The sequence below is a fragment of the Nannizzia gypsea genome, genomic scaffold (genome assembly GCF_000150975.2).
Source record: "Nannizzia gypsea CBS 118893 supercont1.7 genomic scaffold, whole genome shotgun sequence".
Taxonomy (NCBI): Eukaryota; Fungi; Ascomycota; class Eurotiomycetes; order Onygenales; family Arthrodermataceae; genus Nannizzia; species Nannizzia gypsea.
The window spans coordinates 581,018-604,753 of NW_003345195.1; the positions used below are offsets into that span (position 1 = coordinate 581,018).

Consider the following 23,736-nt stretch of genomic DNA (forward strand, 5'->3'; position numbering starts at 1 on the left):
ATTCACCGCGCCCTTTCATTTGTTGTGCTTTGTCGGCCTGTTCATGAGCCATTGAACTTTTTGGTGTTCAGGCAGCAGCTTGGTGTCAATGCAAACAGTGCAAACTTCGGCCAAAAGGTCCATCCTAAACTATGGCATCATTCCAAGCTTGTAACTACATCCTAAACAAACATCTCTTGTTTACTCTGGAGAGACAAAGGCTCGTCCGGCTGTCTACATCCATGAGGTCTTGATTATCGGCCTGCTAGTGCATGATACTCTCTCTCTCCTCCTACCTCTACAAAGTTGACTCTATACCCTCAATTGAACAGAGCGCGGGGAAACTGCCCAGTTTCTCAACATGGGCCAAACTTCCCCTCCTCCAGAAGGGGTATTCTCCCTACTGGATACTGACCTCTATAAGTTGACGATGCAATGTGCAGTCCTAAAATATTTTCCAAGTGCTTGTATGCCATGTTATATTCCAGTATATCTGATTGTTTGACTTGTTCTAAAGCTACATGAGTCACGACTAACTTTGGAGATCTCCAGATGTTACATACTCCTTCACCAACAGAACGCCTGATATGAAATTTACCAGACGGTCGTATAACTGGTTACTAGAACAAATAACTAGTAAGCTTGACTCACTCAGAGCCAGGTCAACTCTGGAATTGTCGTGCAATTGAACGCTGACCCGTATTCTGTACATAGGGCTGGAAAATATTAAATTGTCAGAAGAAGAGCTAGAATTCTTGCGGAAGCGCTGTCCGTACCTTAACCCTGCATATCTTAAATACCTGTCAGAATTTCGTCTTAAACCTTCCGAGCAGCTGGAGGTGTCGTTCATACCAATAGACGACACGGGATCTAAGGACGATATTGGAGAAGTCAAGATGGCAATCAAGGGTTTATGGGTGGAAACTATCTTGTACGAGATTCCTCTTTTGGCATTGACCAGCGAGACATATTTCAAGTTTTGCGATCGTGATTGGGATTACCATCAACAAGAAGAGAAAGCTTTTCGTAAAGGATGCACACTTCTTGAAAATGGATGCATCTTTTCTGAGTTTGGAACTCGGAGGCGTCGAGATTATCATACCCAGAACCTGGTAATGGAAGGACTTACCAGAGCAGCGAAGAAAGGTGCAGAAGAGGAATTTAAAGGAAAGTTGACAGGCACCAGTAACGTCCATTTCGCTATGAAGTATGGGGTCGAACCGGTAGGCACCGTTGCCCATGAATGGTATATGGGAATAGCTGCTATCACGGACGATTATGAGAATGCCAACGAGATTGCACTGAGATACTGGCTAGGGTGCTTTGGCGAAGGGGTTAGGACCTCCCCCCTCTCTCCCATACCATAGATGCATTTGATACTAATTTGACGCAATATAGGTCTTGGGTATAGCTCTTACCGATACTTTTGGTACCCCGACATTCCTTGAGGCATTCAGAAAGCCGATCCCTGAGTTTACAACTGCTGCTGAAGGCCCCGCCACCACAATGCCTTCTGCAGGGAGTAACACTGCGGAGACTGATTCTTTAACGTCAACCATTCCACCCATCCATGCACCTTTAGAAAACGCGGCAAGAAACACCACAACTAAAACATATGCCCAAGTTTTCGCGGGAATTAGGCAAGACTCCGGCGACCCTGTTTACTTCCTGAAGATGGCGAAGGACTTCTACGAAAAAGAAGGTATCAAGGAGAAGAAAACAGTCGTATTCTCTGATTCCCTGAACATCGAACTCTGTCTGGAGTATAAGGTTATTGCAGAGGAGTCTGGTTTCCAACCCACATTTGGAGTCGGCACATTTTTAACAAGTATGAATTCCCCTAACGGCACCCAGCACATTTTACCTTTTTTTCCTATCTGATCTCGGGCTTACATAACATGAATTGAAATAGATGATTTTAAGCAGACTTCAAACGGAAAGAAATCTGTTCCTCTTAACATTGTTATCAAAGTCTCCAGCGCCGGGGGCCGACCGGCAGTCAAGCTGAGCGATAACCTGGGTAAAAACACCGGTGATCCGAATACAGTGGTTGAGGTGAAGAAGCGGCTCGGCTACGTGGAGCATGACTGGAAGGATGGAGACGAGACGAGACGGTGGGGGAAGAAAGAGGGTTAAGGGGGTGAAATAAAAACATATTTTTCCTTATAATTATCATATAGAAGAAGGACCCAGCCTCTGCCGTCGACAAGAAAAAAGATGCCTCGTTGATAGAGGTACCCATCTGCAATAACAATGTTTGTACAGCGGTTTACAGCTTAAGCCCCATTAATTGCCTCCATTGAAATGGTCGTTGCCTTGGGTCATAGAGTTTTGTAGAGTAGAAGGAAGGTTTTAGTGTATGTATCTGCCTAGCTGCCTTCTATGAACTTGCCACCTTGGTTGGCTATATTCAACCTAATATCTACTGCCATGGATATCTACTTACACTAGCAGTATTTCATTTGGAGTTAACGATATAAGGCAACCGTATCTTCTAGAACTGGATTAAGGATAGAAAGCCAAAAGCTGCAAAAAGGGTACCTTACAAACACTATACTATCAAAATAGTGGATTAAAGGGGGAGATAATCCATTTCCTTAGTTTGAAGTCTCATGGATGCCTATGGAGCAGAGGCAATATGTACATCTAAGCGCATTACATTTGATCAAGTACATCAACAGAGAATATCATAGATTAGGGGTGCTCTCTTATCTCTCGCCGCCTTGCCTATCATTAATATGTTCTTCCGAGCACCCATACTCCATGATAAGGTACCTGGTGAGGACGAGATCTGTGGATATCGATATCAGTGGCTTATGGCGATCACCAAGCTCCAAAGCCCGCCGCGCCGTGGCGGCATGCAGCTTTGCATAACTAGGTGTAACCATCCACGATTGGTTAAAGCTCCCCCTTTTACATTCACCTTCACCATCAGCTGGCCGGCACGGAGTATATCCCTCGCAATCGACTCGAAGACACTGGGGACTTTGCATCATTGAAACTGAGCATCATGGACCAACAGAGCAGGCCTTCACCGCTCTGCTGACAGGTAGCATCGCTTGAGCAGTTATGCAGCTTAGCGAGAAGCCAGCGAGGACAGAAGCCAGGCGAGGACCGGGCTGAAAAGGCCCAGCGAAGGCCAGTAAGACTCGTAACTAAATATAAACAGCTAAAGGATGAAGGATGCACTGAACCTGAGCACTGATAAAGCGGCGTCGCCCTTTTACCTCTTCTTGCCCTTTCTTCTATTCTTTCCTTCTTCCTACAAGCGACGACGTAAAGCAGCACGACTCGACTCCCGCTTTCGGCTCGCCTCTAATGCACGTCAGGCGGTACTAGCGCCCGAACAGGACTAGCGCCTCTGAGCCTCCTCGAACCGCCCGTTTTCTGCTTTTGCCGCGTAATGAAGGGAAAAAGGTTTAGCCTGCGACTCCTTTTTCTCTCGACGCCGGCTGGAACAACATCTCATCCTCTGCTCGCATCCTCCCCAGGCTCCCTTTTTCCATCTTCCCGCTCCGCTCGAACGTCGTTGCCTGGGCTGTCCGACGTCTGTCTCTCTCGGACTCATCAGACCACGAAGCGCTCGCCTTTTCCCCGGGATCGTCGCGTCTACAGTCCCCTCCAATCGCCATATTTACAGCACCTACGGCCGCAACCTTGCGCTGGATTCGCATTCAGCCACCCTCCATTAATAGCAACCTTCGCCTTTCTTGCCTGTACATACGACAGTTTACTTGTTCTTGCTTGTCGCTTCTTAAACTGGAAGATTATCTTGGTTTGCGTGCTGTCTTTTTCTCTCTTTAATCTCGACCTCGAGGTCCTTCGATTCACAACACCTTCAACCGCCTCTTATTTACGGACAACACACACACGCCTTGGACTTGACAGCGGATAGGCACTCTATACTTCACAATGAGCGTGAGTCGCCACTCTCGTTTGTCGAAATTTGATATAACAGCTGTACATCTTGACATGAACATGCAACTTTTTGTCAAGGGGGAACTGTAGGGGCTAATTTTAATTGAATGTTTTAGGGATATAACAACCAAGCGCGAGGCTACGGCCAGATTGACCATTACTCTGGCGCCGGCCAGCCCGACAACAGATATAACCAAGATGTCGAAGCTGGCAACAACAACTATGGTATGGCTAATCATTGTTTATCATGTCTTTCAATTATCATCATTTGTTTTTTTTCTTTTGCGTGGTTGCGGCGATTATCGCTAAACGGTTGAAACAGAAATGTCCCAATACAACCAGCCGCCGCGTGCTCAAGATCCCAACGCTATCCTAAACCAGTGCAGAGACGTTGACCGCGGAATCGACGATGTAAACCGATATGTTGACCAGCTCAGCGCCCTCTACCGCCGTTTGCTCAGCGATGTCGACCCTGCCCGTGAAAATGCCATCCGAGAAGAAGTTGAAGATCTTGCCAACCAAACCAAGCGTCTGTACCGTAACTTGGTCGACCGCGTCAAGTCTATCAAGCAGATGCCAGAATCAGGAAACCCACGCAACTCCTCCCAGGTTGGAAAGGTCGAGCGCAGCTTAAAGGCAGCCATCACACGATACCAGCAAGTCCAGGCTGACTTCCGAAAAGAGTCCGAATCGCAAATGGCCCGACAGTACCGTATTGTTCGACCTGATGCAACGGATGCGGAAGTTAGAGAGGCCGTCCAGGATAGCTCAAACCAGCAGATCTTCAGCCAGGCTGTATGTTTCTCCCCCTAGCCTTTTTTATTTTCATTTTGGATATTCTTTATTTGTGGTTCTAACCAGCCTGTTCCAATAGTTGATCCAAAGTGACCGCCGTGGAGACGCCCAAAAGGTGTCGCAGATGGTTCGGGCCAGACACGAGGAGATCCAGAAAATTGAACGAGACTTTGTCGAATTGACACAGATGTTCCATGATCTCGAGGCTATGGTTATCCAACAAGAAGAACCCATTGCCCATATCGACCAGACTGGCGAAGAAGTTCGGGAAAACGTTGACAAGGCCAACGAAGAGATAAAAGGCGCCATTGACTCGGCCCGTGCCCGTAACAGAAAGAAATGGTGGTGCCTTCTCATCTGTCGTAAGTACTCGAGACCCTATAGCGGAAACTATCAAAATCATACTAACCGTTTCCCTCTGCAGTCCTCATCATTATCATCATCGTTGTTGTCGTTGTTGTCGTCGTTGTTATACAAAAGAAGTAGAGTTGTTGCTACCTACTTCTTATCATCCACACGGCCACCAGTTTAAGGCCGTTTTGCTCCTCCGATCCGACAACCTGCGAAATCATCTCTCTTCCCTTTGTATATTTGCTTATACCCTTCTTCGACCAGTATTGTAAAATCCTTTTGGGTTTCTTTCTGCTTGGAGCATCCGCTCTTAGTTCTTCGACAAAAATTTCACCTTTCTTCTTTCACTCTTGTTCCTAGCATCGAATTCGATAAGCCATATTCACCCTCGTCGTTGGACCCTCCGTTTTCGTTTGTCAATTGTCATAGCAGCTACAATTCCATTATCACCTCCAGCTGTACTATATCAGCTCTTATGGCTCAGTGACACCTCTCCTTTGTTGGATTCCTTTCTGTTTCTTCAAAGAGTACTTTTACTAACATTACTACTATATAATAACTATCCCTGTGTTTTTCCTTTTCCTTTTCTCTTTTCTGGCTTCCCTCATCGTGTTATTCTCATTCGTCATGCCTTTTACTTTCTTACCTTTAAAAATAATCATCGGCTCTATTCTTTTTGGAGTAAACATAGGAGTTTATTCTAATATATATTGTCTATCGTTATGATTGTCCGCTTATACCAGTTACATCCAAAGTACATATGTAAATCACTGCAAGGTATATGCGTAAATGCAATATTGAAGTACACAGCTATGGCTCCTCAGGCTCAAGATCCTCACATGAGCCTTGGTGCGACTGCTTGGCCATCAGCCCAGGCCATAGTGATCTCCATATGAATTCTAGTAGCCAACCCTAAGTGTGTATAGTTTCTCTCTTGTCCCATCACATGGCCACGCCTACACCCCTTACTGCTTCGCGGCCTTCTCTTCTTCTTCAGGGGTTCTCGTCTTAAGTTGTAGCGCATGTATACCGCCGTCTCGCGCCATCTCTTCCTTGAGCAGGTTATATACCATTCTGTGTCGGGCCGGCTGGTTCTTCGATGCGAATGCGGACGAGATTATCGTTACACTGTAGCAGGAAGTAGTGAGCAAATCATAACTCCAAGCCTTTGACTATTGACGGATGCGCATCACATGTACGTACTGGAAATGGGTCTCTGTAGATGTATTTCCTTGCATGGGCGCATGATGAGCATGATGCTTAGAGTCGTTTCGGATCGTCAGGGAAATCGGTGATAGTTCTCTTGTGACCTGTAAATAATCATTTAGCAACCAGCTAGACGCTCATACCGCATATCCATTGCGCTTCTCTCCAATATGTGACTTGGGCTTTACCTTTTCCCGGATCGCGTCTTCCAAGGGTGTTTGGGAGGTTAAAGTGCTGGCGGACATTCTGGGTATGCGGGAGAAAAGCTGCAAGCGCTGCTGGCTTAGTCTGATAGTTCGCAGCATCTGGTACGTGGGGGTAACGAGGAGAAGGTGAAGAGCTTCAAATGCGCCGGTGATATCTGGTTTGCTTGCTTATATGTCTTGTTGAAGGCTTCGGTGTTATTCAGGGCCAAAGCTGTCGTCGGTAAAATAAAAATAAGCTTTTTGGGCCGTTCCGCGACCTTGGGGAAACTTCTCTGCACGTCAACGCATCATCGAATCAACCACCAGTGAATACTCCGTACGAGGAGAACATGGATTTACTTCAACCGGCTGTTATTATTGATTAAATTGATGTGCACGGAGTAGATGAGAAAACGATACCGCCAATAACAGCTCCTCGTTTCGACAAGATGATGCGACCTGGCTGTCGGCAATTTTGGAGGTTTGCGCAGCAGCACCCAAGTACCCAGGCGAACCAATATAGCGCTATAACATGGCCGAAATGGAAGAGACACCGGATACACCATATAAGATTGATTTCGAGCCTCCCCGACCTTCCGCTATTCCGCCCATTGGCCTCTCATGACCAGCAGTCGACCTCTGTTGTCCACAGCGCATCAGGCCGTACCTTTACCTATGGGAATCTTATCGGGGACGTTATATCAGCTCAAGATAAACTCAAGAGCATCAGGGACAGGCACTCGAAGCCTCTTAGTTTACATGGAAAGCCTGTGGCGTTTCTGGCGGAGAATAGCTACGACTACGTAGGTACTGTAGAAGCTCCCAATAAAGTCGGGTTGATGAAACTGGTGCTATACAAAAACTAACCTCATATCATGAGCTTTAAAGTGACGCTACTATCTATCCTTGCCGCAGACGGCATTGCCCTTCCTCTTTCTCCTAGTTTTCCCGCGGCAGAACTGAGATATATACTGGATAATTCGCAAGCTGAAGTGCTCCTAGCCACGGAAAGATACCGAGGGCAAGCAGAACAAGTTCTGAATGGAGAATTAATAAAAACCCCTGTTTTGGAATTTATTCCCAAGCTCAATGAAGGCGCTATACCACCGTCAAGTGTTGACTTTCGGGATGTCGCGAACCCTCGGGGAGGAATGATGCTATATACTTCAGGAACCACTAATCGCCCGGTAAGCGGAAGGTAAAGCTTGAATTGGATATGATAGAACGCAGACTAATATCTACCCCCTACTAGAAAGGTGTATTTCTCCCACACTCTGCGCTAGCAGCGCAAACCAAATCCTTGGTTGAGGCATGGTCTTATTCACCGGACGACAGGTTGCTGCACATGCTACCTCTACATCACATCCATGGGACAGTCAATGCTATTCTGGCGCCAGTACTCGCTGGCTCATCCATCGAATTTACATACCCATTCAATCCCACAGAAGTATGGAAGAGACTGGCTAAGCCATTTCTTCCCCAGTCCAAGATGCTCTCACCACCGAACCCGATCAACTTTCTCACGGCTGTTCCAACCATCTATCACCGTCTCCTGAATACATTTGATTTACTGTCTGATACCACCAAACAGGCGGCCAAGGTAGCCATTTCGCCAGGAAATTTACGGCTAAACATTTCCGGCTCTGCTGCATTGCCGACACCTATAAAAAAGGCATGGACTGATCTTAGCGGGGGAAATGTTCTACTTGAAAGATATGGTATGACTGAAGTAGGCATGGCTCTCAGTTGTGGGCTAGAATTCAATGACAGAGTTGATGGAAGCGTTGGATGGCCACTTCCATCTGTTGAGGTTAGGTTATTCGACCTAGAGAGACAAGAAGTTATACGCCCTGGAGAGGAGTTTGATAAAGACAACCGCGAGAGAGTCGGAGAGATTCACTTACGAGGCCCAACGATATTCAAGGAATATTGGCAAAATAAGAAAGCAACCGGCGAGTCATTTATTGATGATTCTGATGGCAAAGGCAAATGGTTCAAGACGGGGGATATGGCTATTCGACAGCCTGTCGATGGCGCGGGACGAGGTGAAAGCACCTGGGCTCAAGGTCCATTATATTTTATCCAGGGCCGCCAGAGCGTGGACATCATCAAGGTAGGGGGAGAAAAGGTGAGCGCACTAGAAGTTGAACGTGAAATACTCTCCCTGTAAGTATTGTTTCCCCAATTTCTATTTGCTATTTTTATTCTGGGTGGGCTAACGTAGTGTATTTATAGTCCCCAGGTTTTGGAGGCTGCTGTTGTAGGCCTACCATCAGAGCAATGGGGCCAAAAAGTCGCCGCGATACTGGTACTTGACCCTAAACATGCGACTACAGAATCTGGTGAGGGAAAGGCCTGGGGAATTCTTGACCTGCGCCGAGCCTTGAAGGAGAAACTGTCCGGTTATAAGATTCCCCAGGAAATGAGAATCCTCGAAGGCGGAATCCCCAGAAACGCCATGGGAAAAGGTGAGTCCGCCTGACTATCACCGTCGTATTGATGTAGAGCTACTGACCATTAATCCTTCTAGTAAACAAAAAAACCCTGAAGAAAGAAGTCTTCGGTGATGGAGTGTAGTATATGATGGCGTGTTATCGTGTACGATACAGATGTATATAGACTTGTACACTATGAACATAGACGGACCTTCTATAGTGTGTAGAATGAAGGAGTTACAAGGCTAAAACAAACCAGATGTGATATCGCCTAATAGACCAGACATTATACACGTTAAAGACCGAGGATAGAAACAGCTTTATAAAAGGGGGATTTCGAATAAGAGGAAACAGACATAACAGTTTAATGACATTAAGAGGTAAAAGCGGAAGACATGTTAAATAGAGCACGTTAACCCCCAGTTTTAGCTCCTAAGATAAAAAATCCTGGGAAAAGAAAGCTGCGCTGGAAACATCACGCGCATGCTGAGACTTCATAAGACTCCATTTTGCAATTCGAGAAAGCATAATAACCCTCTCTACCGGTATTCTCAATCTCGCCAATGAGGAGGGAAGACGCGGAAGCTCCCCTACTAACACCCACCACGACTGTTCAGTGCAGAGAATAATGTACTAAACTGAACGTAGCGATACAGAGTCGATATCTGGATAAGATTGAATTTCTCATACGACTAAAGGCCGCTTGCTCAGACTGTAAACTTGGCTTTGGCACGGGTGCTTCCTGCATTGGCACTCTCAGTATGACCAGAGAATTCGAGGAGGTCGTTGTCCTTCAATTTGAGAACTTCCTTAAACCGTTTACCAATAGCCAAGAGGATCTTCTGTGCTTGATCTGACGGACGCTCGTTACTTCCACGTCCAACTGTTCGAGTCCATAGACCGATTCTGTAGAAGGACTTGCGCACGTTAACGACAACTCCCATAACTTCATTGTCACCGTCGTTTTCAAGGGTATCTCCGATCACCGTAAGTTGGGCATGTAGCCAGAGTTCGTCGATCGGAACCTGGTTCCGGTCCTTGGTGAATTTAAACGAGTACGACCACTTGCCGCCATGCTTATTTTGTTGATCTTCCCATTCTGGCCTGACACCCTTCTTGAATAGATGGTAGTCTGACTTGAAGCTGAGCTGGGAGGTAGGTGCGATATTATTCTGTTTACAGCAGGGTAGAATGTCAGATATTATGCTGGATATAAATAAGAGACTAAACCGTGCCCCTCATTGGGGGACATATCCAGGACTTACATATATTCCCCAGAATTCTTCAACGGAGTTGAAGGTGACGACTTCTTTAAGCAGGTCATTCCAGTTGTCGCCCTAGAAAAAAAGAGCATTTGGTTAGTATACTTCGAGACACGCAATGTCAGGCGGGCGGTAATGGGGTATGCAACTATGAGACGGTGCGCCTATGCACTATTACATACCTTGCCACTTGGAGGTTTTGTGAACCACAGGGTCCATTCGTTCATAAGAGGGTGTTTGACGTTGAAGTTGATGGGGTCATGGAAGACAGTAATCTGTTCATCCTTGTTCTGGGTCTCTGCGCCGTCCGGAGTGGAGTTCTCGTTGTTCACGGCCTGCTCAGGCTTAGTTCCGTTTTCCGCTGCCATGTTGTGAAGAGGAAAAAGCGTCGATGTAGATCTGTGTAAGGCTGAAGATTCGAGTCGCTACACGGGGTTATATAGGGTTGGGATAGAAGCGCTCCTTGGGCGAGTGAGCTGGTCGAGGCGGGATGGCGGGTTTTGTAGGTGAGGTTGGTGTTGAGAGCTGCGGTGGCTGATTCTGGCAGCGGGAAGGCTCGATTGTATCGCTACCACACGGCGAGAAGGATGGTTTCGAGTAGATACAGCGCAGCAGAAAGGCGTCTCTGCTCCAGGCAGAATGTGTGTGTTCTGGAAAGGTGACGTTGAAGTGTTGAGTTCGCGCTTCTCAAATTTTTATTTTTTTTTTATTTTATTTTTTTAATGTCAGGCATGTTTGAGAAGCTTTGGGCGAGTTGTTTGCACTGTTTGCACCAATCTCCCCCTTTTTATACTTAGGCACGGATGAGTTAAAAGTGAACAGAGCAGCGTGATGTACGAAGAATAATATATTATTACAAATCTTTAAGCTCTTCTATTCTATAAAAACCGCACTCAAGTCGCAGGACCGGTATATGGCCACTCTAGAATTCTAAAGGGAAGAAAAAAGACGCTGTGCTTAAATGGGGGAAAGGTCACAAGTAATTTGCAACGACAGGGGAAAGATTAGGTACTATCCTTTTCACCCTTACTGTTTATGAGACTGAGGATGCAGTTCCAGCCTAAATATTGGAATTGATAGTCAATGGTTAGTAAAGAAACACCGTAGAAGAGGAGAGGTTCACCCCCAAAAAGAAAAAAAGAACATACCAAGGCTGACAAGGTTGACAACCAGAACTCGGTGCTCCAAAGGCACGAATGTGAAGTTGGCTGCCTGCACCCACGGCCAGAGCATGAGGTTGGTCTTGTAGGCAGTGCCAAAAGTGGTTCGCAGTCTCTCCAATGGGTCATTTCCTTCGAGGATCGCCATGGAGGATAGGAAGCAGGTTAGATGCGTAGGAGTGAACAGGGTCTGATCCGCACACACTCTAGCAACTAATGTAAGCTTGGGGTTCTTGAAAACTATGTTTCGTTGCATGAACTTGTACCAAGTCGTTGCACCTGGTCCGAAGATTGCTATAATTTCACGGACAATCGTCAGGCTCTAGGATCTCACATTGTAGGATTTGCACGTAGCCTGGGGTGACACATACCTCCTCCGTAAAGAACCATTCTACCGGTTCTGGCAAAGTCATGCTTCTCGATCCCGACTCTATCAACGAGCTGCTGAGCTAGGACATCTCCTGTCCCAAAGAGCACCTACAGGCATCGTTAACAACCTGCAACTTGGAGTGACATCGGATTGAAAACTCACCGCACTACCGACGCTCTGTGTAAGCAATGGGCGAGCAGCCAACTTTGCTTGATACCTGCATGGGAAAACGTCGAGATAATTAGAAAACGGCCCCTAATACCAGGGGGAAAGGGCAACTCTCCGATGACCGGAAAGGCCACGGCACTCACCATCGCAACATTATGAGATCCTCTGCCTTATCCTTGAGAGCGTAGCGTAGAAGACAGCCAGCTTCATATGCTCCTCAGAATGGTATAGCAGGTCTAAACAGCAAAAAAGAAGCCGCGCCATCGCAGGGTCCAAGTTCTGCTCGTCCACGCGCCCTGCTGAGCCTTTTTGCCGTGGTGGAGCTTATTCCCGGCCCGGCTTTTATCGCGCGATTAAAACCTTGATCTGCCGCAAAACCGACGCACTTTAAGCGCTTAGCGCCACGACCAAGGGATATCCTGTTTGGGTACGGATTTAGGGCTTAGGGCCGGATCTAAGGGTTCTCCGGTCACTCGCTTAGAGGGGGCTTATGTAATGCTCCACATCGGGTTTTCTGGCGAAAGAAAAGAAAGTTGAACGTCGAAAAGCGAGTGGAAAGCGACGAAGACGTTCGACAAGCGCAACCTCGACAACGACCTCAACCGCTCCGGTCCCTTATTTCTCTCCTATTTCCTACAACACCGTCGATTCCGATACCATCAATCATGGCTGACGCTGCTCGAGGACGTGGCGGCTTTGGCGCGCGTGGAGGAGACCGTGGCCGTGGCCGTGGGCGTCGCCCACGCCGTGGTGGTAAGAGCGAGGAGAAGGAATGGCAGCCCGTCACCAAGCTCGGTCGTCTCGTCAAGGCCGGCAAGATTACCACCATCGAACAGATCTACCTCCACAGTTTGCCCATCAAGGAATACCAGATCGTCGATGCCTTCCTTCCAGGGCTCAAGGATGAGGTCATGAAGGTACGGACATTTTGTTTCCTCCCTCGAAATAGCATATGGCAAAGCATTTAGAGGGGGACGAATGATGGAATTATCATGCGCTGGGTGTTATGGAGCTGTTCTATGTGGTTTATGTTACAATTGTTGCTAATGAGGATATTTTTCATGGGATATAGATCAAGCCTGTCCAGAAGCAGACTCGTGCCGGTCAGCGAACCCGTTTCAAGGCCATTGTTGTCATTGGAGACTCCGAGGGCCACGTCGGTCTCGGAATCAAGACCTCCAAGGAAGTCGCTACTGCTATCCGCGCCGCCATCATAATCGCCAAGCTCAGCGTTCTTCCAGTCCGTCGGGGTTACTGGGGTTCCAACCTTGGTGAACCTCACTCTCTCCCAACCAAGACCAGCGGAAAGTGTGGCTCAGTTTCCGTCAGAGTACGTAGCTTTCTACCTCACCCTATAGATGCCGGAAAAGAACGCGTTCGATAACTAACCGCATAACCCTCTAGTTGATCCCTGCCCCTCGTGGTACTGGTCTCGTTGCCTCCCCAGCTGTTAAGCGATTCCTCCAGTTGGCTGGTGTCGCCGATATCTACACATCTTCCTCCGGTTCCACCAAGACCCTTGAGAACACCCTCAAGGCTACCTTCGTTGCCGTTGGTAACTCATACGGTTACCTCACTCCCAACCTCTGGAAGGAGACCAAGCTCAACCGAAGCCCTCTTGAGGAGTTCGGTGATGTTCTACGGGAAGGAAAGAAATACTAAAAAAGTACAAATAGGATTTTCTTTCTCTCACCCTTTTGTCTATTTTAGTTAGCGGATAAAATTCTTTTCGAGCTTGTCAGGAGCCAAATGAAATAATGATTCCATCTGACAGTGTTAATTATATCATGTGGCTCAATTGCTTTTATTGGAATGTCTCCGCCATATCATATCTTGAACTGGGGTGGGCGTTTTGTAGCAGGGTATGGATCGAGATGCCATTATTGGGCGCATGGAGGCTATCATGAAACCGCACCAATAACGAGTAAGCAAGTCGATAAGGATAATGGTGTATCAAACTATGCATCTAGATCATGATTTTCTCGGGGCGCCCAGAGAAATATTACGTTGATCTGCATAGGGCCATGCAGGCATAGTCAGAGTGCATACCTGACAAAGGATTAATTCCAACAGGCCGGAGCATCGAAGCTGAGAACCTACCCGGCGTATCTGCAACTATGATCCTTGGGCACTGCACGTTAGGTTTCATATCTTGAGAGAAAAGGCCCCTTGCATCACATTCCGGAGGATAAAGAAAAAGTAAATGCAGCCGATTTGACATCGGAAGTAGATAAATGATAGGCTACAGCTGCACTAGGAACGTGGATAGGGGAATAAAAGTAGGCGAATATTTATATCTATCCAAACCAGTCCAAAAAAGGATATTGTTATAACCTTGAAAACGTTGCCATTTGTTATTCTCCATCTCAAGTAGCCCGTTCCCCCCTGTCTGACTCAAGATGGTATTCTGTCATGCAAGTACATATCCCCTTCTGTCTAGATGTACTTGGATCTTTCAGGGCAGCAATAACAACAGCAGCAGCAGCAGCAGCAACAACAATAACAATAACACATTTAGCGGCTCCAGCAGCACACAAATAAGTCTCCTTTATACTAAAAGAAAAAAAAAACAGCTAGAGAAGCAAACCTCAGAGATAGGTTGTTTGATAGGATCCCTCTCACACTATCTTAACACCCCCGCTTTATTGCCTATATCTGTCAAAAAACGAGGAGAGTATACTAAACCTGCTATACCTACTATCACAGAGGCCTGTCTAGGATTCCAATGCAAAGCGACCAAAGGGTATAGAGCGAGCACAGCTGGCAACCATGGTGTGTTGCCGAGGATGCCATCGTCCTATGAGCCAAGATGAGGACAGAGATGATACTCCTCACAAACCAGTGATAGCAGGTGAGTTGGTAAACATTTGACCATGTCCTGCCTAGATCTTCCAGCAAACAAGCCTACTGCCAATATTGAAGGTATATTTAGATCTTGAGCGAAGTTAACAGAATACCTTCCAGTCCCTAGGAAACCACCAGGCCCAGGATATCGAAAGGTCCCATCTGCCGCGTCTTTCTATCCTCCAAATCGCCCGAAAGCAGACACGTCTTTCCAGAGAAAACGAAGATCCAGCGTTGGTGATATCACTTGTCTTCCATTTAGCCTTAGCAAGTCCGAGTCCCTGGCATCAGTATCCCGTTTCTTCAAAACCGGTTCATCGAATAACGCGAAGAAAGAAACTACAGCCAGGTCAGTTTCTAGATCATCATTCAGCAGCAACATCGCGCTTTTACGCTCCGCATTTGGAGGCAAACAGAACAGCATGAAGGAATACGAAGACACGTTTGAAGAACCCTTTGAAGATGATGATTCCATGGACGGTTTCGATAAGCCTATTATCTCGTTTCGTGGAGGTTCTGCATGGCAGGCTCTCGATCTGAACTGTGAAGTTCTCGCATTGGACCTATTTTGGCCAACTAGGAAAAACAGTCCCTTTGACAACCCATTTCGCCCGGATATCATACCGGTCGAAGAACTTGCTTCACTTTGCAACTTTAGAAACCTTCGAAAGCTCAAAGTGACTGGAATGTCGCAGTCTTATCAAAAGTACATTTGGCAGACCGTGTGGCTTAACCCAGGCCTTGAAGAATTAGAGCTAGAGATGGCTCTTGAACCTTGTATTCGACGCACTTTCAACGCAGATTGGCCATCTATCAAGGGGGATTGGTCGTACCGTACCGCCGATGAGATGCCCGGGGTATATTAGTGAGTATTCAATTACTTTCCCAACAAACGAGCGTCATCATGCTAACTCGCATCTTCTGCATCGAAGTGGAGAATCTGGAGAAGGAGAATTGCACAGACGTGCTGGAGTCGGTGAATATCTAGACAAAGAATCCATTGGGGAAGCAAAGATTAGAGCTCTGGCAATGGGATGTACCCTCGACCGTTTACCAATCGTCAAGATAAGCCTCACTGGCTTCGTTGTCGACGCTGACCCATTCTTCATGTGGTTCAACCCACACCGTCTCCGAGTAATCAACTTCAAGAACGACTGCGTTGATGCAGGATTTGCGCTCCCACGCTTCATGTCCGACCGAGTTGTCGTATCTTGGCCAAATACCGTGGCGGAATATGCTATGCAGGTCCGACATGTCAAACCTGGAGAGGTCAAACTTATCGATATCCCGAAAAGGAAAAACAAGGGGCCGGCTCAGGCCAAACTTGTTGAAATCCCCAAGAAGGGGAAGAATCCAGCCAGCAAAGCAGATGAGACAAAGCTTGTCAACGAGAAGGTCAGCGAGTGGCGAAAAGCCAGCATCGGCAAAGAAAATGCAGACATCGAGAAGGCACCAGCGTGCTTCCCAGAGAACGACGACGGTCTCAGCCGCCGTCCTGCACTTCGCATCAAAGGCTCCGCGAGAGCCTCGACGCCAACGAACAAGAAGTAACTTGCCAAGCAAACTTCTTTTTTCTGGCCAGTTTGGTCTTGGAAGTCTGAATAAAGTGATCACGTGGTGATAAGAGCTTGTGGTGACGTCATTTCATGCCTGGATGGATATCAAGATCTTCCTTCTTTTCTTTTCTTCTTTTTCGTTACCACTGGACTGGCTTAAATGTTCTAATTGATGGTTGAACCGGGAGGGAGTCAGGGCCTGATACGATCAATGATGATACCTGTTTAATCTGCTAGCTAATGACTAATATTTAATAACGAGAAGATTGCTATCGAGCTATACTCCTTATTCTGAGGTACACGATCAGGAACAACACGGCAAAACTGACGAGAAGGCAGGGTATTAATTGATTTAAAATGTGTAACAGACACCCGAGAGCCCAAATTGGAACGAAACACGAAATAAAAAATGGCCTGGCCCATAACTTTTGTGCTGCCACAGTGATTGGGATATGTTACTAAGGTAAGGAGAATACTTGCTGGCTACAGTCTGGTTAGTCTCAAGCGTTGACAAGACCATTTTAGCAAATAGGGTAGGCTAAAATCCAGCTCGGTGGAAGTAGCTGTTGCCACATCTGTAAGACATTATACGTTCTCGTTTTCTCCTACCCGGATATTGCCTTCGCCGTTAACACCATTGGCCCAGAAACCGTCTAAGGTGACCGAGCTAGAGGAGAACCAAGTTAGTAACCATGTCACCTTCCAAAAATTTCTTGTCTAGGGCCTGCTTACATGGACCTTATTGTGTTATAGGAGGCTATGAGCCAATAGCCAAAGACAGCCTGTAGCAGGATGTCAAGGACGGCAAAAACAATTATCTCTGCGTCAATGCTCATTTTTCGAGCGTTATTGGAGATACCCCAGATGCTGTATACCCCATTAGTTATCTCAAATGGCATTTCCGAAATGTAGAGGAGGTGAACATACATCGGATAGACGAGCAGCACTCCCAACGCGAAGATTGCAATGGAAGTGTAGAAAGTGCGAACTTTTTGGTCTTTTGCAAGCGAGGCTTTCCGACCTTGGTAACCAGTTTGGTACACAATTGTGAGGTATCCTAAACAGGAGATTATAAACCATGCCCACTGGTAGTGTTTGTCCATGAATGAGCTGCTGAGAGCGGCTACAAACATAACAAGAGATGCCGAGATTGATACGAGCAGGCTTGCTCCATTGACCCCAGACAAAAACGAGAGACAGGTGAGAATCATCGGCACGGTCAACATCCAATTGACGTATCGAATCCAGTACACTTCACGGCGGACATCCTGAAAGATATCCGGGGAATGCTTGTAGTGTTTGTGATAGGTATATTCTTTGTACGATACGCCGTATCCCATAGCCATCGCGAAATAGGATAGGAACGAGATAGTAGTGATAAGTGATACCAGGCTGTGGAAAAGGCGTTTTTGCTAGTGGGCACATTAGCATACACCTCTCCTTAGTAAACATCATACAACCACAAACTTACTGCAGGGACTCTGCCAGCCAGAACATAGAAAACTAGGGATGAAAGCAGCATCCCTATAGCGACAACCCTAAGCGGTAAGTTAGAAGAAGATTCTCCTGAGGTCTACTTTGCACTGATTGATCTTACCATAAGCATCGCCGCCCAACTCCTGATGATTCCTGCATGATAGGATTTGGAGCCGGGGTAGGATTAATAGGCGGAACGCCGATATCCCCCATGTTGTGCATAGCGTCTTGTAGAGCAACTATTGTTTCGTAGATTCTTCAGATAGACAGGACGAGGTCGTCGGCCGGGCTCGTGATATGGAATCTCCGTGTTTAGATGTACATGCAAACACACACGTAGTCTAAGACATAGATATAGTAATAGGCAACGAGGAGCGTCCCCATCCCCTTATAAATGGCATTCCCCGCGTTACCAGATATTAAAGGAGTCGCCTCCCATGGAAGTAAAAATGAGAGTTCGAGAAACAAGGAATGACTTCATCGCCGTCATTCATACCTTGCCACATATACATAATCCAATCGGGCTTGAAGACGACTCAAGGAGAGTTTGGAGAATGAGAGGGATGCTGCCAAGTCAGCCAGGTAGCACTGCCTGTCGTTTATGACATGCAGTTCGTTGCTGCGCCTGGAATGCAAGGTGTTGTTTGTACTGTCGGACAAGGATTCTGTAGCCGGCAAACTCTGTGCAAGCTGCATCTCTAACCAAGGTCCATACGAAGAAACAAGTCCCCGTATTTTCCATCCAAGCTCTTATGTGTATGACGTTGAAATTATTAACTAGGCCATATCAATACCTGTTTTTCGAGAAAGCATCGAATGGTATAACTGGTCAGATTATAGTTATAAATCAGCATAGTATAGCACAGTTATAATACACATTAAATACAGAAGGGGCGGGAACTGGGAAAGGGAGGGTAGAGGGGGATAAAAACAAAACAAAAACAGCAGGATCTAGATGATCTATGTTACACGCTCAAAACGACTAGATTGAGGGGAGGTTCAATTGGATGTGCTTATACCCATATCACTCTGTTGATCTATCTCATGCACAACCACTTCACAGCGATGGCAGAGCGCCTCCCTGTCCTCTGACCCGGTTTCTGTAGGGTGGACTGCGTAACGCCAACAACGCGGGCATTTGGCCTCACTTGGTGTATATACCCAGGCTTTTCCAATCTGATCGTTGGGCAGCTTGAAGTCCGAGCAGTAACTCCATTCGGCGTGTGAAATATCATTTAGAACGGGGTCGCAATCTGACCCAATGGTGACGGATGATACGACAAAGAAGTCAGAAAGCTCGGATTGTAACTGCTCAGATAATTCAAACCCTCTAGGTAGAACAAGGTGCACGAATGACTGTAAAGAGGATCCCATTTGCTTTTTAGAACGCGCGGTTTCCTGCATAGCCTTGATTGCAGAATTGGCGGCAACCATGGCATTATATTCATGTTCTAAAGTATCGTTTTTCCATTTGCTGTCGGGCGATTTGAAAGTTCGCTGGAACGGATGTTTCAAGAATCCTTTAATATTTCCAGGGGTGTGTTCCCAAGTCTCTTCAATCAACAAAGGGACTATTGGCCCAAGAAGTCCCTGAACGTGGGTGTATATATGGAACAAAGTGGTTTGTGCCGCTCGTCTACTTATCCCAGATCCTGAATCTGCATATAATCGATCCTTGATGGCTTCAATATAGAATGCGGAGAATTCCAGGTTGGCCCACTTGTTCATTGCGGTCACAGCTTTGAAGAACTCCATTTTGTCGACCGCTTCCTGGCTTGTCTTGACGAGATTGTGAAGCTGTACCAGGGCAATCTTGTCAGTCGCATGCAGAGATTCGTATGGAACTTCATTTTTTGGATCGAAATCCTGAAGCGCACCGAGAAGCAGTTTGAAAGTCACACGGAATTTATGGAGACTGATGTTAACTGCCTTGAGCACCTGTTGGCCTATAACCACATCCTTTGTGTAGTCACTTCCGGCAGCCCATAGTCGAAGGGCATCAGGACCAAGGGCATCGTATACCGGAACATCTAGTTTTGGCTTTGGACCCTTTCCCTTAACCTTCTTGGGCTTGAGCGGAGGAAGAAGCGTACCACCCATGATTTCGTGGGGCTGTATGGTATTTCCGATCGATTTGCTCATCTTACGGCCATGTTGATCGAGAGTAAACCCATGTGTAATAAGTGTCTTGAAAGGGGCCTTAAACGAAGATTTGCCCCCTTGGGCGAGCTGATGCGAGATATAAGTCAACAGGCTGGATTGGAACCAACCACGGTGCTGATCGCTTCCCTCGAGATATACATCAGCGGGGGAATTTTCAGGGGAATCGTCCTTAAGCTGAGCCCAGCTGGTGCCACTATCGAACCAGACATCCATGGTATCTGTTCCGCGTTTATATTGCGGTGAGCTCGAATCACGGAGCGAAGGATGGAGCCACTCCTGGTCGAATTCATCATCAGTCCACCAGGCATCTATGCCTCGTTCCTCGATAACTTTCATGATATGAGACACACTCTCTTTGGTGAGCACGGCTTCCCCGGTGGTGCGGTGGTACAACGCCGGTATGGGGACTCCCCATGCCCTTTGGCGAGATATACACCATTCGCTTCTGTTTCTGACGAAAGTCTCTAGCCTGGACTTCCCACTTGGGGGGATAAATTGGACGGATTGTAAGGCTTGAATAGCTTCGCCACGGATATCACCAACATCAGCAAACCATTGCTCTGTAGCACGAATTATGACAGGAAGCTTTGATCGCCAATCGTAGGGGTACTTGTGCTTGTAAGCATGCTTGTGAATAAGAATTCCATTTTCTGACAAGTACTTAATGACAGCATGGTTCCCATCCCCAAGGACTGCTTTTCCAGTTAAAAGGTCAGGCTGTGATGGCATAGCAAATCGAGTATATCGGCCCTCCCCGTCTACAGGAGCATATGCTGGAATTCCGAGGGCTAGGCAAGCTTCGTAGTCCTCCATACCATGGCCTGGGGCGCAGTGAACAATTCCGGAACCGGCATCTGCCGTCACGAAATCTGCAGCTATGATACGTTGCTTTTCAGACTCCGGTCCTTTAAAGAGAGAACGGTACGTAGAATTCAACAATTCGGAACCCATAACGACAGGTACAACAACAGTGAAATGATCTTCCAGTAATTCTTCGAGGTATTGCAGTCTAGACTGCGCCACGAGAAGTTTGCCATGGCGAGCCGAATACACGATGGTATATTCAAAATCGGGGTTAACCGCCAACGCAGCGTTCGCCGGGAGCGTCCACGGTGTCGTTGTCCATATAACAGCAGAGATATCATTCCCGACAAGTAGAGAATTTTCCCAAACTTGAGCCGGTAGGTCATCCAGAACAAACTTAACCAGAGCCGCAGTTGAGATATGGTCTTCCTTGTACTCCAGCTCAGCTTCGGCAAGCGCAGTGCCGGACGAGGGAGACCAGTACACCGGCTTGTATCTCCGATATATGAGCCCCTTTTCAACCATTTCTAAAAACACGGCCAATTGCCTCCGTTCGAAGTCCTTGTTCATCGTGGTATATGCATTGTCCCAGTCTCCCATGATAGCCCAGTTCCGGAATCCCTCCATCTGCTGGGAAACGGTCTTTTCTGCAAGTTGTCGGGCGGCAGACCGAATCTGCGCCGCCCCATCTCTCCCAGCCGACCTTAAGTCACCCAATTCCTTTTGGCCCTGAAGTGCCTTTAGTTCAATTGGTAGACCATGACAGTCCCAGCCAGGCACATAATGCACTCGTTTACCCTTAGCCAATTGTACGCGGCAAATTATATCCTTCAATATCTTATTTAGTGCATGTCCGATATGTAGGTCACCGTTGGCATATGGCGGGCCATCGTGGAGTGTGAAGGTAGCTGTTGCAGGCCGATTGCGCTGCTGCCAGCTGTAAAGGTCATCGCTGCATCGTTTGAGATATTTCGACTGGTCGGCTAATGCTATCCGTGGGGGGAACGTGGATTTCGGAAGCTTTAGCGTCGATGACCAAGATCGCGCAAGTGATCGCGACAGCTCCGGCATGCTCTTCTTGTTTGCATTTCTTCTCGCTGCTGGAGTTTCGATTGTTCGTTTTGAAAGTTGATCGAAAAAAGTTGTATGTTGTTGATAATACAGCACTATTAAGCTCTAACCAATAAAAGTAGCTTATTACATACCAATATCGTATCTACTTGTAAAATTACAGCACTGAAGAGTACAAGAGAAACTTGGTATATTTGATTTCAGCATGCCTTAAATTTATCAAATGGATATCTATCTCCAAGATACATCAAACGCCTACCCAAAACCCAATCCTTACCCAGGTATGTGCCACATGAAAGAAATTCGCCAATCACAAGAAGTATGTTAATACACGGTCAAACAGTTGACAGAGCCATTCTTAAGAACTTCAAAGAGCAGGCCTGGGAAGCCATACAGTTCGGTATTACCCAATGAACTAGGTGCCTCAGAGCTATGGTCTGTTTTGTTTTTATTAGTTGATGGGTTTTCTTCCCAGCTGCCCAAAAATTCAATGCTGCTGCCAGGGGTTTCACCCCAGCCTCGATTGAGAACCATGCCCCTCTGGAAGGAAGACTCTTCTGTGGGGCTCGAATAGCGGCCTCGCCATCGTTCCTTTAGTATTGGAGATATTTCCCCATATGGTGTTTCGGATGTGATGGTCTCCTTGTTGGGGCCTATGTGTAGCACCCATCTGCAGCGCCTGTGTCGATTGAAAGGGTATGAGCCTGGCACGTTGCCATGAAGTATGATTTTCGATGTGACAAGTTCTGGCGTGCCCCCTGTTGCATGCAATTCTCTTGTGGGTGACCCAGGTGAGCGGCGGCCAGACGAGGATGGGGCAACCAAGATATCAAACCCATGGCTGAAATAGTTGTAAAAACAGTCACTAGGCAGTGGCCCGGGTTCTTCATTTGTTGCTGCACCTGAATCCTCTTCCGATTCATCCGTCAAGGCGCTATCAAAATGTGGATCTATGTCCGAGGGGTCAGTAGGAGGCGTAGGTAAATTGCCTCCGCCATTTGTCGTTCCAGGTACATTCTTCTCTCCTTCGCCATGTATTAGGATCCGGCTGTCACTTTTCCGATAGACTGCATCTGGGGGTCCGAGTTCCGTGATAAGGTCTTGAGGGGTCGTTTCTCCAAGGGTAATCCAAAAGGGGTTGCTTGATCGCCTGATAAGTTCGATATGTCCACCCTCATGCACATTTACAAGTTCGACCTCGTCTGCAACAGACTCCTTATTCTTGCCCATTAGTGCGCTCGATCGCGGGTATTGAGGTTGACGGGTGAACAGGTTGCTCAGCCCATCCAACCAAGACGATCCCTGAAATATCGCCATAGACGTGGCAAGAGAAGCAGCGGATGAAGACATCAGCGAGACAAAATCGCGCTTCTCCGACCAGGCGCTATCAAGCAGAGAGAATGAGAATGCAACTCCAGGATAAGATAGGACATAAGTCCCATGAGTTTCTCCTGCAGCTGGAGGAAAATATTCGCCGGGATAAGTTGGTCCAAATAGCCTGTTGTATATATGACGGAATCCAGGACCAAAACCCGGTGGATCGGAAGGCGACTTTGTAGGCTTTACTACCTCATGGGTCTTGTAGACAAGAGGGATTTTGCTAAAATCCAAGACTTCTATCAGGCGCAGTCGTTGATCAGGTCCATCAAAACGGAGTCGCAGGCCGTTCTCTGGTAGCTGTAGTATGACAGCCTCCTGAAGAGGCTTGGTGATGTCATAGACCAGTTCTAACGCTGTGTATATCTCAGGAAGAGATTTAAGACGGGTGACAACGTGGTGGAGTGATGCCCCAAGAGCTATAGGTAGGTTAGCTAGAGCTAAGACAGCAAAACGACGAAGTGTGGCCTATAACGTACTGAGGAACCCAAGGGCGCGGCCAGGCAGAACAGGCGCGGGGCTATCTCGAGAGGTAGCCATGACGATGGAGTATCGCAAGAAGTATCATCAGCATATCAGATAGTCGTCTCATCCATAGAAGCAAGCTAAGCCAGGA

The 23,736-nt window shown here is 47.1% G+C and overlaps 11 protein-coding genes across 11 annotated transcripts; 5 read left to right on the forward strand and 6 right to left on the reverse strand.

Annotated features, from left to right (window-relative positions):
- Window positions 1-340: 340 nt before the first annotated feature.
- Window positions 341-2,115, forward strand: MGYG_07507 (nicotinate phosphoribosyltransferase; the record flags this gene model as incomplete). Its single annotated transcript, XM_003170214.1, has 5 exons — window positions 341-446; window positions 532-615; window positions 694-1,313; window positions 1,378-1,807; window positions 1,892-2,115. 5 exons carry the CDS (start codon window positions 341-343, stop codon window positions 2,113-2,115), a joined length of 1,464 nt encoding a protein of 487 aa, XP_003170262.1.
- A 1,776-nt stretch (window positions 2,116-3,891) lies between these two features.
- On the forward strand, window positions 3,892-5,178 carry MGYG_07508 (hypothetical protein; the record flags this gene model as incomplete). The annotated part of the gene is made up of 5 exons (XM_003170215.1): window positions 3,892-3,939; window positions 4,014-4,122; window positions 4,220-4,692; window positions 4,772-5,054; window positions 5,117-5,178. 5 exons carry the CDS (start codon window positions 3,892-3,894, stop codon window positions 5,176-5,178), a joined length of 975 nt encoding a protein of 324 aa, XP_003170263.1.
- Window positions 5,179-6,008: 830 nt separating this feature from the next.
- Window positions 6,009-6,494, reverse strand: MGYG_07509 (BolA domain-containing protein; the record flags this gene model as incomplete). The annotated part of the gene is made up of 3 exons (XM_003170216.1): window positions 6,009-6,171; window positions 6,247-6,353; window positions 6,393-6,494. The coding sequence occupies 3 exons, from the start codon at window positions 6,492-6,494 to the stop codon at window positions 6,009-6,011; spliced, it is 372 nt and encodes a 123-aa protein (XP_003170264.1).
- A 389-nt stretch (window positions 6,495-6,883) lies between these two features.
- Window positions 6,884-9,011, forward strand: MGYG_07510 (hypothetical protein; the record flags this gene model as incomplete). Its single annotated transcript, XM_003170217.1, has 5 exons — window positions 6,884-7,241; window positions 7,323-7,621; window positions 7,687-8,600; window positions 8,670-8,902; window positions 8,965-9,011. The coding sequence occupies 5 exons, from the start codon at window positions 6,884-6,886 to the stop codon at window positions 9,009-9,011; spliced, it is 1,851 nt and encodes a 616-aa protein (XP_003170265.1).
- Window positions 9,012-9,576: 565 nt separating this feature from the next.
- On the reverse strand, window positions 9,577-10,499 carry MGYG_07511 (eukaryotic translation initiation factor 4E-1; the record flags this gene model as incomplete). Its single annotated transcript, XM_003170218.1, has 3 exons — window positions 9,577-10,041; window positions 10,135-10,206; window positions 10,314-10,499. The coding sequence occupies 3 exons, from the start codon at window positions 10,497-10,499 to the stop codon at window positions 9,577-9,579; spliced, it is 723 nt and encodes a 240-aa protein (XP_003170266.1).
- A 636-nt stretch (window positions 10,500-11,135) lies between these two features.
- MGYG_07512 (hypothetical protein) lies at window positions 11,136-11,983 on the reverse strand (the record flags this gene model as incomplete). The annotated part of the gene is made up of 5 exons (XM_003170219.1): window positions 11,136-11,191; window positions 11,280-11,585; window positions 11,663-11,768; window positions 11,824-11,878; window positions 11,973-11,983. The coding sequence occupies 5 exons, from the start codon at window positions 11,981-11,983 to the stop codon at window positions 11,136-11,138; spliced, it is 534 nt and encodes a 177-aa protein (XP_003170267.1).
- Window positions 11,984-12,494: 511 nt separating this feature from the next.
- On the forward strand, window positions 12,495-13,491 carry MGYG_07513 (40S ribosomal protein S2; the record flags this gene model as incomplete). Its single annotated transcript, XM_003170220.1, has 3 exons — window positions 12,495-12,746; window positions 12,902-13,159; window positions 13,234-13,491. The coding sequence occupies 3 exons, from the start codon at window positions 12,495-12,497 to the stop codon at window positions 13,489-13,491; spliced, it is 768 nt and encodes a 255-aa protein (XP_003170268.1).
- A 1,211-nt stretch (window positions 13,492-14,702) lies between these two features.
- MGYG_07514 (hypothetical protein) lies at window positions 14,703-16,224 on the forward strand (the record flags this gene model as incomplete). The annotated part of the gene is made up of 3 exons (XM_003170221.1): window positions 14,703-14,751; window positions 14,794-15,538; window positions 15,606-16,224. The coding sequence occupies 3 exons, from the start codon at window positions 14,703-14,705 to the stop codon at window positions 16,222-16,224; spliced, it is 1,413 nt and encodes a 470-aa protein (XP_003170269.1).
- A 590-nt stretch (window positions 16,225-16,814) lies between these two features.
- MGYG_07515 (opsin 1) lies at window positions 16,815-17,918 on the reverse strand (the record flags this gene model as incomplete). The annotated part of the gene is made up of 5 exons (XM_003170222.1): window positions 16,815-16,896; window positions 16,962-17,096; window positions 17,157-17,641; window positions 17,701-17,767; window positions 17,827-17,918. The coding sequence occupies 5 exons, from the start codon at window positions 17,916-17,918 to the stop codon at window positions 16,815-16,817; spliced, it is 861 nt and encodes a 286-aa protein (XP_003170270.1).
- A 786-nt stretch (window positions 17,919-18,704) lies between these two features.
- MGYG_09157 (isoleucyl-tRNA synthetase) lies at window positions 18,705-21,743 on the reverse strand (the record flags this gene model as incomplete). Its single annotated transcript, XM_003170223.1, has 1 exon — window positions 18,705-21,743. The coding sequence occupies one exon, from the start codon at window positions 21,741-21,743 to the stop codon at window positions 18,705-18,707; it is 3,039 nt and encodes a 1,012-aa protein (XP_003170271.1).
- Window positions 21,744-22,067: 324 nt separating this feature from the next.
- Window positions 22,068-23,660, reverse strand: MGYG_09158 (hypothetical protein; the record flags this gene model as incomplete). The annotated part of the gene is made up of 2 exons (XM_003170224.1): window positions 22,068-23,539; window positions 23,600-23,660. The coding sequence occupies 2 exons, from the start codon at window positions 23,658-23,660 to the stop codon at window positions 22,068-22,070; spliced, it is 1,533 nt and encodes a 510-aa protein (XP_003170272.1).
- Window positions 23,661-23,736: the final 76 nt, after the last annotated feature.